Source organism: Ornithorhynchus anatinus, chromosome 11, assembly GCF_004115215.2.
Source record: "Ornithorhynchus anatinus isolate Pmale09 chromosome 11, mOrnAna1.pri.v4, whole genome shotgun sequence".
NCBI classification, from domain to species: domain Eukaryota; kingdom Metazoa; phylum Chordata; class Mammalia; order Monotremata; family Ornithorhynchidae; genus Ornithorhynchus; species Ornithorhynchus anatinus.
The window spans coordinates 35,599,952-35,615,299 of NC_041738.1; the positions used below are offsets into that span (position 1 = coordinate 35,599,952).

The window sequence follows — 15,348 nt, forward strand, 5'->3', positions numbered from 1 at the left end:
TTACCTTGTATCTATCCCAGTGCTTAGAACAGTGCTTGGTACATAGTAAGCGCTTAACAAATACCATCCTTATTATTATTAACACCAACAGAGCAAAGCGGGGCTGTTCATGTTCAGCCTATTCTAGACGGTCGTACTTGATGATTCGATAAAGGATCTGGATGCTGCTGTTTGAAGATAATAAAGAGAATAATAATAATAATGGTGGTATTTTACTATGTGCCAAGCACTGTACCAAGATCTGGGGTAAATACAAGATAATCAGGTCCCACATGGGCTCACAGTCCAAGTAGGAGGGAGAACAGGCATTGCATCCCCGTTTTGCAGATGAGGGAACTGAAGCACAGAGAAGTGAAGTTACTTGTCCACGGTCACACAGCAGGCCTATGGTCTCGGAAATGCCGAGATTAGAACCCAGGTCCTCTTAATCCCGAGCCTGTGCTCTTTCTACTAGGCCACATTGCTTCCACACATGATTCCAGTCCTCGGGGAAACTCACCCGATACTTGTTGCGAGCCCCATCAAAAGTCCTTAAATCACTCATACAGGAGTTGCATTAATCATTCATTCAATAGTACTTATTCAGCGCTTACTATGTGCAGAGCACTTTACTAAGCACTTGGAATGTACAATTCGGCAACAGATAATCAGATGAGCGTGCTCTGGAAGCAGATACCAAAGAAAATATGCAGATGATTATGAACTATTTGTCAGAATTAACTGCTGGGATTTGATGAAGAAGACTAAGACTGTAGAGCACAGCTGGCCAATCCTACATAAAACCGAGAATGAAAGAGAGCAAAAAGTGAGCCGAAGATTGTCACCGAGTTCTGTTGCCTGGGTCACCTAGGAATATCACTCACCTTCTTTCCTTAGTGTAAATCATTTTTAATAGAAAATAAAACAAAAAGAAAACTCCTCATATGCACAGATGCAACTCAGCCTTTAAGTAATGGAGCCATGGCTTAGTGAGAATTTTAAAAAGGCTTTTTGAGGACAGACTCTGAAGTCTGGGAAATTGTCAAATTGTTTAACTGTCATGGCCATTTGTTGAATAAATTCCATAGCCAGATTAATTTATGCCTTCAGTTTTACCCAATTTCTGGCCTAATGGAATTTAGAAATATACTCAATTGCTCTAGAGGACAGTCCATACCTGTGTTTTTATAGCTTTATCATTGTGGTCAAAAGGGACAGGTAATGAAATCTGAAGGAAGGTTGAGAAATCTGCCAAATCTGCCAAATCTTAAATTTCATTATTGGATGGCATTGATTAGTATAGAGGGGAAGACGAGTTTCATAAAAGATATTGAAGAGAAATGAAGAAGGGTGTTCAAAAATGAACAGTTCTCAAAGATTTAATATCACTGCATTAGAAAGACAAACTATTTCTCTGATATAGTAAATATATCCTCCTTTGAAAGGAAGCAAAAGCTTGATATAAGACTAGCATCTCCACTCATACATTCTGAATTCATACCGTTGTCGACACCAGTCGTTAGTTAATTAATTCAGTTAATCAGCTGTGCTAATTGACTGCCTAATGGCTCTGTACGTAGTGCTTGGGAGAGTCTGAGACAACGGAGCTGGTAGACCCATTCCCTGCCCACAGTGAATTTACAATCTAGAAGGGAGCAGATGTTAGAATAAATTATGGGTATGTTTGAAAGTTCTGAGGGGCTGAGGGTGGCGTGAGTAACACAGATCAACACGTCTAGGTGATGCAGAAGAAAGAGAGAGTAAATTAGGGGAAATGAGGGCTTAGTCAGGGAAGGCCTCTTGGAGGAAATGTGATTGGAATAAAGCTAGGAGGGTGGGGAGAGTGGGAATCTGTTGTAAATGAAGACCTAAATCAGTTCAGGGAATGCATAAATGGTGACCTAGAGAAATGTCCACATCTGGTTCCTGCGGGCCACAGGTCCCGACCCCTTGTTCCCCAAAGTTGTGGCCTGAAATGTTCAGGCCGATCCTGCTCCAGAAGATTCCAGAATGCACTCAGGAGACTTCCCATGATAGGGTTGGAAGCAATTCTGAGGCTGAGAAATGTTCAGGCCGATCCTGCTCCAGCAGATTCCAGAATGCACTTCCCAAGGTAGGGTTGGAAGCAATTCTGAGGCTGAGTTTATGCTTCTCCCGCAACCCAGAATGTGCCTCTGCTTTGGCAATGTCCAGTTACAAAAGCTGGCCGGAGTTACACACAATATTATTCTGCAAGATCACCACTCAGGCTTTCCCCACGCAGTTTCTTTCCCTCCCTGCCATTCTTCCTTTCTCGGGTCTTCAGGTGAGACTCTCTCTGTCTCTCTCTCTCTGTCTCTCTCTGTCTCTCTTTCCTACAGGGGAGCCTCCTTTGACTTTTACAATTAAGGTTTGGGGGGGAATGGGAAGACAGTTGAGCAGCCTGGGATAAATTGAGCAGTAATTCTGAGATAATTGACTCACCCTTGAAAGATATTAAGCTGATAACTCTAGGGCTGCGGAATAAATCTGAATGCCGAAGACATCCTGTCTCATTCCACGTATCAAACAGTATTTCTTCCTTGACATAGTCTTTGACAATAAGTATTTATCGAGAACCCACAGGCTGTGTGACACTGTGCCAGGTTGTTTATTATGTATTTCGCCTGTCAAACATTAAGAAATGTCAAAAGTTAAAACTCTAGATAAAATAATAGGAATTTGGTTTATTAATCAATTGATAGACTTGATTAGAAGAGCTGAAATATTTGGCTTGCAAATATTTTTTCCTATTTAAATGCTTGAAATACAGTAGTTTATTTCATTAAAGTCAGAGTCACATGAGTTTGTACTAAATAAATTCAAAGATGAGTCTTATGAATTGACAAAATTATTGGTCAGAGAAGGGCAATTGTGGATTCCCATCCTTCTGACTTGGAAAATACTGGTGTCGCAAGGGCGTCATTTCTGTTGTATTCTAATGAAGGGCTTTCATGCCTCCAGAGGAGAACACTAGCTCGGAGAAAAACTCCGTAATATCTCCTTAAAGACTCCTTTTCCAATTCATCAATCATTAGATTTTATTGAGTGCTTTCTATGTGCAGACCACTGTACTGAGCACTTGAGAGAGTAGAATGCAGTAGCGTTTGCAGACATGATGCCTACCTTCAAAATGATTATGATCTAGTAGGGGAAGACAGTAACACAGATTTCAGATGGAGAAGCGGCAGAGTATAAGGACATGAGTGAGTGAGTACTTGCATCTGTGACCTTTAGGCATTCGCTATGCGTCCAGCCCTCAACTCCACAACCCTTATGTACATATTTTTAAATTATATATTATAAATCATTTATTTGAATTGATGTCTGTCTCCTCTGGACTGTAAACTCACTGTGGGCAGGGAACGCGTCTGCTGACTCAAATTGTACTCTTCCAAGTGTTTAGTACGGTGCTCTGCATGTAGTAAGTTCTCAAATACATTTGATTGTAGTAATACAGATGTCCTCAGTCAGTTGACAGACCAGTCCTTCGGTTCTTTATTCCACTTAGATTTCCCCAGTCTAGATTCTGGGTGAACCTAGACTTTTCTGGTTCCAATGGTAAATTTAGGGTGCTGAGATTTCAAGGAAATCCTTAAAATCCCCTGGAAGGGGGATGTGAGCACCTACCTAAAATTTCAGCAGTCGGTGAAGCAAGAGCCACTTCATTTACATTGGCTTCCGAGCTCAGATTTCTTGTGCCGGAAAATCTACATCAGAGATTTCTTGTTTTAATAACTATAATTAGAAATGGAAACATTAAAAAGAGAGAGAGAGAGGTATTTTTGATCTATCAATAATATCCTGTAACATCTGGATCTAGCCACATAGCACAGTTCCCTCTGCAAAATGCCTTTAATAAGATATGCATGATGCAAGGGAACGAGGCAGCAGGTTTAGGATTCTCTTCCCGTTCAAACCCTTTTCCTTAGAGGGGGCATATTAAACCTGTATATTTTTGGTAGACAAAGCCAGCTGACTATCCTTGAGGAACAAAGAACATATGTCAAATTTGATACCTCTTAGTTTATTTGCATTTTTTAGCTTGATATATTTTTTATAGTGTTTGTTAAACGCTTACGGTGTGCCAGGCACTGTACTAAAAACTGGGGTGGATACAAGGTAATCAGGTTGGACACAGTTCATGTCCCTACATGGGGATCACAGTCTTAATCCCCATTTTATAGATGAGGTAACTGGGGCCCAGAGAAGTTAGGTGACTAGCCCAAGGTCGCCCATCAAGATAAATAAAAATGTTGGTATTTGTTAAGCGCTTACTAGGTGCCGAGCACTGTTCTAAGCGCAGGGGGAGATACAGGGTCATCAGGTTGTTCCACGTGGGGCTCACACACTTTTAATCCCCATTTTACAGATGAGGTAACTGAGGCACAGAGGAGTTAAGTGACTTGCCCACAGTCGCACAGCTGACAAGTGGCAGAGCCGGGAGTCGAACTCATGACCTCTGACTCCGAAGCCCAGGCTCTTTCCACTGAGCCACGCTGCTTCTCCGTGGCAGATGAGTGGCAGAGCCAGGATTAGACCCAGATCCGAGGCCCGTACTCTATCCATTAGGCAACACCGCTTTTAGCAGTTTCAGCAAGCTTACCCCAAATATCCAGAATCTAATATCAACATCAGCTTGAAGCCTGCTTCCCCGGGAAGGCAGAAGCAACCAAAATTGTTATTATTATCCTTGAGCAGCAAAGGCTAGCCCAGGCAATTATTTTTTTTATCACTGAGAAGGGTTTTAGTGTAATCCAAGCCCAGCAATAGGGCAAGATTGCAGTGCACAGGACTCCGCGGAACCATTTTCTTTTTCCTTAGCAAATTGGTTTAGGTTTCATTTTCAATCACTTTGTCCATTTAATTGCAACAGTATTCTTTCATGAATTAGAAATTCATGAGCAGGAAGAGAAAGAATCAGACGAGGAAAAATATTAAGAAATGGATAAGCAGCTTGTGGAAAACACTGCTACTTTAGGGGTGACGCTGGGAATGGGGGTTTGGGGGCAGTGGGGCAAGCGGGATGTAGTGAGCGGTGTTGGGTCGGGGAGGTCATCCTACTATACCCGAAACTGAGGAACTGCATCTTCTAGTCCCCAGTCCCAAGTGGATGCAGATTTCAATCCCCGGTCCCGAGAGGCTGCGGCTTCCAGCCCCTCCTGGCCTCGAGTGGCTGCGGCTTCCAGCTCCTTCTGGCCTCGAGTGGCTCGGCATCACGTCTGCTATTTGGCTCTTCAGTCTTCTGAGGAGAATCCCCTCCCTTGCTGCAGAAAAAGAGAAACTTGGTAGGCCAGACAAACAACAGCGTGACCTTGCGGATAGAGCAGGGGCCCGGGAGTCAGAAGGACCAGGGTTCTAACCCCGGCTCTGCCACTTGTCTGCCGTGTCCTCGGGCAAGTCACTTCACTTCTCTGGGCCTCAGCTCTTCTGGAAAATGACCGTGAGCCCTACGTGGGACGGGAACTGTGTCCAACCTGATTAGCTTGTGTCCATCTCAGAGCTTGGTACCATACTTGGCTCATAGTAAGCGCTTAACGAATATCATAAAAACAAGCAAAGAAGCAAAAAAAAACATTCAGCGCTCACCTTCGCCTGCGTGGCCTGTCACTGGCCATGTTCCTCGTGCCTTGACCTCGTGTCTGCATCTTGCGACGCACAATATGGCAGGGAAGAATTCCATCTGTCATGGTGGTAGATGCCATCATCACTGCCGTTGTAATAAGTGAAATATTCCAAAGAATGATGCCAACTTTTGAGTCGGGCTTGCCATCCAGTGAGACGAGCTGGCAAGTCAGGACAATGTGACGGAACAGACGCATCACCGCAAACGACAAAACTCGTCCACTTTACTATGATCACAGATTGGAATTAAACTCCAAATTGTTCATTCATTTAATCATATTTATTGAGCACTTACCATGTACAGAGCACTGTACTAAGCGCTTGGGAGAGTACAGTATAGCAATTAACAGACACATTTCCTGCCCACAGTGAGTTTACAGTCTAGAGGCGGGGAGGCAGACTTCAATACAAATAAATTTCAGATATGTGCGTAAGTGCTCTGGGCTAGGAGAGGGGAAGAGCGAAGGGAGCGAGTCAGAGCGACGCAGAAGGGAGTGGGAGATGAGGAAAGGGGGAGCTTATTCTGGAAAGGCCTCTATCTCTGGGGAAAGTCATCTGTATAAATGAGTACCTGGGTTAGATCGAAAGTCACTTGTATAAATGAGTACCTGGGCTAGATCTGATGTGCCCCCAAAGTTCGAGTTTGCATTTTGTTCGCCTCACTTTTAAGCAAACAAAGAACGTGTCCTGATGATCGACTTCTCTGTTTGGGTTTCAGCCCTTTCTCCGCAGAGCCGTCTGATGGGATCCTTCAAGTCGGGGAGTCCATGCAGCTGACGGTGGAGTTTGAACCGCAGCACGTTGGCAATCATCATGAAAACCTGATAGTGCACTATGACACGGGTACGTGCTACTATTCAATGATCGGATTGCTGGTGATGGTAACACTCTTGCCCATGAAGTCCTGAGCTAGGGAGGGATATGGTGCTTGGCATGCCTCCCCCAACCCCCTAGCCCTGGTTGTTTCTGAGGAACGCTTCCTATCTGCCACTCACTGCCGCCTCCCTGCAGAATGCCTGTTGAGATCGGTGCTTGGCACACGGTAAGCGCTTAACAAGTACCATCATTATTATTATTCCAATTTAAACCATTTTTCTTGGTGCTGCAGTAAGATGATGCCTTTGATTTGCGGCTCTTCATTCCAGAGACTCGGCCACCCCTAGACTACATGAGTCCGTAGAACTACTCTAAAGTAAAATGACCATTCAGTAAAGCACTTGGTGATCTCTACTCTTCTTCTAAAAAGATCCCACTTATTTACTAGTTTTGCTATTTTTTTTTAGAGAATCCTTACTTTTTCCAACTCCCAATCTTAGCTGGGGATATCCATGGGGATATCCCATGATATCCTGTTGTTTTCACTTCACTTATATTCTTTATATCAGAATAGATAGTTGTAGTATGCACTTATTTTGGCATTTTCTCAATAGTCTGTTATTCCCTTTATCCATTATACTTTCCTATAGACTAACTAAAGGTGATACTTTCCAAGGAAATTCAACCTCACTGTGCAGTTGGTAAATTCTTAGAAGGCTCTTATTCCAATGGCGTAGTGGTCCCTAGATTTAACGCCGAGCCCAGTTACTAGTAATCTCCCCAAGTTATTTCTATATTTAAATAGATATAGATAGGTAGATAGATGAGCTTCCCCTTTCTAGAACGAATGGTAGTTACCTGTGGCTTTGTCGTCTTCCTTAGACTAGCTTTTAATTCTGCCAATTCCTTTGAGAGTTCCCTCATGTAAGAGGTAAATGTAAATGCCAAAACAGAAATCCCCCAAGTCAGTGAAGAGACTTCTACTCAGTCAGCAGAACTGGACAGACCATTTTTGTGACAACTGTAGAAAAGCCATGTCCTGATACTCCAGACATCTATGAAGTCATGAGAATAACTCTATGATCATGGATTCTCCTATTGTAAATGCCAGGTGAGCCTTGAGCTGGGCAGAGACTCCAGGACTGAGAACCCAGTTGCAGAAGTTTTATTTTTTTTTAGTATTTGTTAAGCATTTACTGTGTGCCAGGCACTGTTCCAAGCCCCGTGGTAGATACACGTGAATCAGGTTGGTTACAGTCCCTGTCCCACATGGGGCTCACAGTCTTAATCCCCATTTTACAGATGAGGTAATTGAGGCACAGAGGAGTGAAATGACTTGCCCAGAGTCCCACAGCAGACAAGTGGGGGAGTCAGGATTAAAAGCCAGTGCCTTCTTGACTCCCATGCCCTTGCTCTACCCACTTGGATCACTGCTTCTCAATCACAAATCAATGGATTGATTTTACTGCTAGTGGTCTGTGCTCTCTCGTCCCTGTCGGTCGAGTCCCCCCATCGGGGCGGTGAGTACAGCAAGTGGGTAGAGAGGCAGGGATGCAGGACATTGTGAAGTATACACAACACAGCTTTGTCTCTCACCTTTCTCTTTTGGGTCCTGAGGTGCTGAGGCCCCATCCTTCCAGCCATCTCTTTTGTAGGGTCAAAAACCTCAACAATAATGATGATGATATGTGGAAGGTTTACTATGCACTGATTGCGATCCCTAATTTCTTTTATTCTGAAAGTCTGTCAGCAGTCAGAGAAGCCAACACCGACTCAGCAGGAAACTTCCCTGGCTGCCACGCAGCCATTTTCTAGCTATTAGAAAGAAGCTGGAGTAGCTGTCAGATGACTTAGGCCCCGGACATCTAAACTGCCCCCTTTTTTCCCAAGTCTCCGGCTCCCCCGGCCTTAAACCCGATGGTTCTGGGCAGCCAACTACCCCTGGGTGAAAATGTAATTGACGCCCAAAACCCCAGTCTTTCCAATCTGTGTACCTAAAAATACCATGCATGGCTGGCATACAAAGAGGGTTATTTTTTTAAAAAAAATTAGCAAAAAAAGTCAAATGCTTTATAATGAGATGTGTGCTCTAACAGCTCTTTTGACATTTTTGAGATCACTGCATCATAATGTTGGAGAAGTACATGTAAAAATGATTAAAGTGATTTGAAAAATGAAGAATACACCATTTATTTATTTTTGTTGGGGAGAATTTTGTTTATATCCTCTAGAACTTGGAGAATTCAGTGGGTACAGGTTGGAATCTACCAGCATAGAGAATGTTCCCAGACTATGGACTTTTTGAGGTCTTAACGTTTGATCTCTCTGTTAAGTGCATAAACACTGTGTTTGTCAACAGTGGGACTAGATGAAGAAAATCTGACACAGTATGTACCACGCTAAATTAATTTTCTCACTGTTTTTATTCTCTGTTTTCCCTAAGGCACTTATATCTTTCCAGCTAATAACTCCGAGGTTATATTTGATTCTCTTCTTCCCTCAGAACTCTTGCTAAATCCTAATGTACTTCTAATCTAATTCACCCAATCCCTCCACTTCTCCTCCCCTCTACTGTTACAGCATTGAGTCACTCTGTGGTCACGTCCTTGAAATGTGAAGCAGATATAGGTGGGTGGGGGGTAAACCACCTTCCTTTATTTCCTATTCTGCCAAGTAATTATAATATTTTCAACTTGAGATTCCATGTTTCGTTGCTAGCTCTAAGCAAAGACTAGTAGCTGCTGTTTCTATCCGTTGCTGATGATGGTAAGCTTTCCAATCCCGAAAGCCATATTTTCATTCTTTAAAGGAAGCACGAGAGCGATAGGCTACAGTCCCTGATTTTTGTTTGAGTCTGTCATCACTTTACCTGTAGCATCAGTATGAATATTATGAAGAATTGGCCTCTTTTTGGCATTGCATTAGAATAACATAAGAGCATGAGAGTTTCTGATAATCATAGTAAGCATGAGAAAACAGACCTAATGTTCACTCGAGAAAAATGAAGCTAGGGACTGATTAGGAGGTTATAAAATGATTCCTGTTTTTGGACAGTCTCTATTACAGAACTGGCATGTAATTTTCCTGCAGAACAGCCCATTATTTTGCATGACTTTAGAGACATTTCAGTTTGTTGGGGATGATAGGTAACTGTATAGTACGCATGAAGAGCAGAGAGGAGCAAAAAATTAGATTCTGATAGGGTTGAAGAGGATTTTGTAAATTGGGATAAAACCAATTAAAGGGAAAGAAGAGAAAGAATTGAACCAACCTAGATTTTGTCACACTTTCTGTTTCTTCCCTTTTTGATAGATTTTCATTCGGAAATATCAAAAAGGGAAGAAACAGAAAATATGACAAAATCTAGGTTGGTTCAGTTCTTTCTCAATTCCCTTTAAGTGGTTTTATCCCAATTTACAAAATCCTCTTCAACCTTATCGTTATCAGTTTGTCCCATGTGGGGCTCACAGGTTTAATCCCCATTTTTCACTGAGGCACAGAGAAGTGAAGTGACTTGCCCACAGTCGCACAGCTGACAAGTGGCGGATCCGGGATTAGAACCCATGACCTCTGACTCCCAAGCCCGGGCTCTTTCCACTGAGCCACGCTGCTTCTGTTATCATTCTCACCATCGTTGTCATTTTCATTGTCATTTTCAACACCTGCCACACCGGAGGGCAGAGGACTTAGTCCTTGAAAACGGAGACTAGAAGTAAATGACGTCGTCCCTGCTCGTCAGAAACTTAGAGCTGAGATCTAGCAAAAATGTAAAAATAAAAGTGGCCTTTGGGGAAAGGAGCCTTCTGTGGCTTCAGCCATCTGATAATAATAATCATAGTATAGGTTGAGCATTTTGTGCCAAGCACTGGGCTTGTGCTGAGCTAGGTACAAGAGCATCAGGTTGGACACAGTCCATGTCCCACATTGTAAGTAGGAGGGAAAACAGGTACAAATCCACATTTTTACAGATGAGGAAACTGAGGCACAGAGAAGCGACTTGCCCCAGGTCACCCTTCAGGCAACTGTCAGTTTCAAGAATAACAGAATGAAGGATGAAAGCCTTCAGAAGGAGGGAAAGGGAGAATAGGAGGGAGGAAAATAAAGTCTAAACGGGAAAGAAGAGAAAGGCCGGGCCAAATAATAGGGGAAAAAAATCAGGAAGGAGAAAAAAGAGAGCCGAAAAAAATTAAAGCAAATCACGGCGTGGGGAAGAGTAACAAAAATGAGTAAGATTCAGGGCAAAAAGTAAATAATAAGAGAATAAGAAGAGGATGATAGGATATGGATGGGATCGGTCAAATAATCATAGGATCTGAATACCCGGGGAATTACAACTGAATTAATCTTATTAAGGGATGTATGACATTTGTTCTCTTGAAAATGAATGGTTTGTAGAACGGTAGTATTAATGTAAGGATTAATACTACTCCAATTGGCTTAGGAGGAATGGAGACAGCGAGCTGGGGAACGGCAGGAGGAGCGAGCAGATACGTGAGCTGGAGCCAGATGGTGGAGAGCCCTGAAGGTGATTGAAGTCAACCCAGGGTGTTAGCCCATTGATTTTATCACCTCTTTCCAGAAAGTCTCCGTCTCCAGTCGGTGGCACCTATCCTTGGGGTAGGATCGGGGAGGGGGTGCCAAGCATTCCCTCCCGCCTTTGAGTCAATACGCCGATCCCCAACATCAGGGGAAACTGGCTGACGAGGCAGCCGGGTCTCGGGGGTTAATGGCTCCGTGGGACAGAACCTTTAGTTATTGTTGCCACCGGTAGAACGAGGAGCTGGGTGGATAGAGGCGGCTCTGGATTAATTATGGTGGTCCCTTTTAGGTGCCACTCCTCTGTGCCCACTTGGCCCTATCCGGGCCAAAATCCCCACCTCAGCCTCAGCCATACATAACCCATCTGAGCTCTGGTGCTGTCCATGCACCGTACATATATAGCTATCCTGACCTTGGGGAAAAAAAGGGAGACTTTCTTGGCATGTGCAATTAATATTAATGATAGTATTATTCATAAGCAGCGTGGCTCAGTGGAAAGAGCTTGGGCTTCGGAGTCAGAGGTCATGGGTTCGACTCCCGGCTCTGCCACCTGTCAGCTGTGTGACTGTGGGCAAGTCACTTGACTTCTCTATGCTTCAGTTACCTCATCTGTAAAATGGGGATAAACTGTGAGCCTCACGTGGGACAACCTGATGACCCCGTATCTCCCCCAGCGCTTAGAACAGTGCTCTGCACATAGCAGGCGCTTAACAAATACCAACATTATTAAGTGCATCCTTTGTTCCAGGTGCCGAGGAAGGTACGAGATAATCAGGTTGGAAACAGTTTAAGAAGGAGGGAGAACCCTCCCCGTTTTACAGATGAGGAAACTGAGGCTCAGAGAAGTTAAGCGACTTGCCCAAGGTCGAGTAGCGGAGCCGGGATTAAGGACGTGCATGACTCTGCGGTTACCGTGAGCCAGGCCCATGCCAATCCAAGGGGGCTGGTCATTCGGCCTTACCCAAGATTGTTGGCCCCAGGTGATGAAAGGGGATATCTTGGCCAAAGACCATGGTGTCCCCGGAGGACGTTTACGATACCCTATTTGGGAAAGAATGCTCTACAGGAAAAGACAACTGAACTAGTCAGTCCAGGTAATCTGCATATTTAGTTTTCAATTTAACCCCATCGAAAGTCTCATAAGTTGTCAGATATTGATACATAAATCAGCTTTCAAGAACGTATTCACAGGAGGTGACAACAATATTGATCTTGAGGCAATTTTATGTATCTATTCAGCATTCCTTTGCCTCTCACTGTCACGTAAGGAGATAAATTATTCAATTCTACACTTCATTCAAGGAATTAAGTTATATTTCCGTGCCCTCTGCGTCTGAGATGCAGCCATATTCTGCCTCGTGGTCCTCATTTTAATGAAAATCGTTCTTTATATGGAGGCTCAAAAGGCCTATTTTGGACTTAATTCATTTGTCCTCTGATTTTTTTTTCAAATGCAGCTCATGGTAGATAAAATCTGTGTCAGTACTAAAGGAAAATCCATTTAACGCATTTTGTAAGTTGGAACCATATGGGACCATTCTCTCTCTTCCAAATACTCCTCCTTCCTCTTTCTAACACTCTGTCTCTTTCATATAACCTCTGATATCGGTTTTCTCTTTAAAACCATTGGGAGACCACAGTCCAGAGAAGATCCCTGGAGGTTTGTGTCCCATAAAGAGAAAAAGATGGAGTCTTGACTGGCACACGGAGTTATTTACTGAGGGTTAAAGATTGAGGTAGAGGTTTGTACCAGAAGAATGTCTGTGTTTTGCCTCACGTAAGTGAGCAGTCTAAGAGAATGTGCTTTTGTCTTTACTGTGGTATTATCAGTGACCAGACCGTAACCTTTCCTAAGTGAAAGACGCTAGTTAATTTTTTAAGTATTAGCTGAAAAACCCATTTCTGGTAAAAGCGATCATTTGTTTCCCACCTCTTCCTTCGACTAAGGAAGCATCTGACTGAACCTTCTGCAGCTGGTTGAAATATGGATCCTTACATTTGGGGAGAGAAATTTACAACGGTCTCTTGACGAAAATCTCCAGTTCTACTTGTCAGCCAAAAACGGTGTTTCATCCGGAGAGTTACTGGTGCTTATCGTTATCGAGCAGTCTGTCATCCTCAAACAGGCTTCTTCAGACTCCCGACACCAGTTCCCCTGTTTCGGAAACACATCATCCGTTGACGTCTCCTTATATAGGGGCGTTCTGAGAAATTCTCTGGTTCTTGCTGGCAGCCTGATCCTAAACAGCTATCGGAGAGTTTTATGTAAACTCCTTCGCCGTGCAGCTAATATCTTACTTTTCTCTTTCCGTGTTTGCCAGGAGCAGCTTCTTTTCTGGGTTGGAATTTAGAAGAGAGAAATGGCTTTCGTTATGTAGTCCAGTCGTGAAAAGTTCATCCTGACAAGGCCATTACTTTTCTTGTCCTGAAAGAATGAGAGAAATACATGACTATTTGAGACCAGTAGTCTATTCAGTCAGATATTCTCTCTCTGACAGAGGCAACGGGATGTTTGGAGGAGATGTGCGGTAATTGCCTGCTTTGACATCCATCCTTATCATTAGGGATGTCCTAGATGAAGACTTCCACCACAACTTTCCTTCTAGTAGTGTGTTACGGACCACTTGAGCAGGAATTTCTTCAAACCCCTCTTAAATTTCCTGTTATTTTTCTGCCGGCAGAACTTTCGGTGAGAATGATTGTGTTTGCCATCTGCCATGTGCGGAAGCGGGATTGCTTCTCTCAGAAAAACAACAACGGTGTCGTTGCAGGATGAGCTGGCCCGTCTAGCTACCTTTAAAATGCTTCTTTGAACTTAGAAGAATTGGAGCTTGGATGCATTCCTTAAGTCCACTTATTGCCTCCAGAAGATAACGATGCATAAAATTGTGTTAGTGTTTCGAGAGCTGTGAGCACCTAGAGACCTTTTCAGTGTAAACAAGTCTCTGGGAAACCACTGATTTGAGGATCAGCATCTGTTGATTTGGCTGGCTTTTGAAGCAGCTATTTGAATTTTGGTATCATGAAGGGAACCTGACCTTACGACAGAAATAGCGGTTTTTGCAAAGCTTCCCAAGCCGATGGAGATTAGTTTCATCGTGGAGGTGTTACTGACAGGAGTGTCGAGAGAGCTACGTTTGATAGAGGCCTGAGTTTCCGAATCTTGTACCGATTACTGTTGTTGAAAATGCATCACCTGTTTATGGACTTACCAGTATTATTTTCTAGGGAGAGCTAGTGCCATTTGCAATTCATTGACATTTTTGTTTTTGCCTTTTCACACAGGTTTTATTAACTCTCCCTCAGTCTTTCTCACCTCTAAAGCAAAATAGTCTGTCTTTTACTTATTATGCTAATTAACCATTTTGCAAAGCTTATCGTGATCGTTGCAAAGGTGCTGTTTTGATATGGGAACTAGATAGAACTGTTACCTGCCAAGGCAAAACGTATTATTATAAATACGGTGACAACATAGGAGACATACTAATTATATAAAATATTATTTTATTCCTCAGAAGCCAACACACTCATTTGTGTTGCTTTTCAATGGTAAAATATTTTAAACAGAGAGAATAATTAAAAATATGACAAAGCGCAGTTGAGCGTTGGATATAAGAATTGTGTAGTTGTTGTTTGAATAAGATAACGTCTTCAGTTTAACCCAGCCAACACAATTGATTCTATTATATTTCCTGAATCCTACTCTCACTGCTTCCCAAATTACCTTCCTGTAGCACTGCTTATATACAACTGATCGCAAACTGTGTAATAATAAGAATGTGGTTTTAGTTGCTTATTATGTGTCAATTCCTGTACTAAGAATGGGATACATACAAGATAATCGGGTCCCACATGGGCTTCAGTCTAAGAAGGAGAGAGAACAGGTATTCATTCAATAGTATTGAATGGGTATTGAATCCCCATTTTGCAGATGAAGAAACTGAGGCACCGAGAAATCAAGTGACTTACCCCAGGTCACGCAGCAGATATACGGCAGAGCTGGGATTAGAACCCAGGACCTCTGGCTCTCAGGCCCGTGTTCTTTCCACTAGGCCTTGTTGCTTCATTCATTCATTCAGTAGTATTTATTGAGCGCTTACTATGTGCAGAGCACTGTACTAAGCGCTTGGAATGTGTTGCTTCTCTTTGTACTTCTGCCTCCTGCAAACTCCTACCAACGTCCCCTCTGTTCGCTTACTACTTTGTTAGCAAGAGCAAAGCCATCTAACATGACCTTTCCCCAAGGGAGCTTCTCATCTCCTCAGTGCTCTGCTATTCCACTTCCACCTTCTCCTCTTTCTCAGCTGTCTCTCAGAAGAACTCCCACCTGCTCTTAAAACCCACCCCTACTCCTAAACCGTGGACCCTGTT

General features: G+C 43.2%; 1 protein-coding gene across 9 annotated transcripts in view; it reads left to right on the forward strand.

Annotated features, from left to right (window-relative positions):
* HYDIN (HYDIN axonemal central pair apparatus protein) overlaps positions 1–15,348 on the forward strand; it is a 335,154-nt gene that overhangs the window by 89,306 nt on the left and 230,500 nt on the right. For all 9 annotated transcript variants that reach the window (XR_005660565.1, XM_029074826.1, XM_039913571.1 and 6 more), the window contains one exon: positions 6,341–6,465. Coding sequence is in view for 8 of the 9 variants with exons in the window: in XM_029074826.1 (XP_028930659.1) it covers positions 6,341–6,465 (125 nt within the window). In the remaining variant the exon portion in view is untranslated. The remainder of the gene's footprint in view (positions 1–6,340; positions 6,466–15,348) is intronic.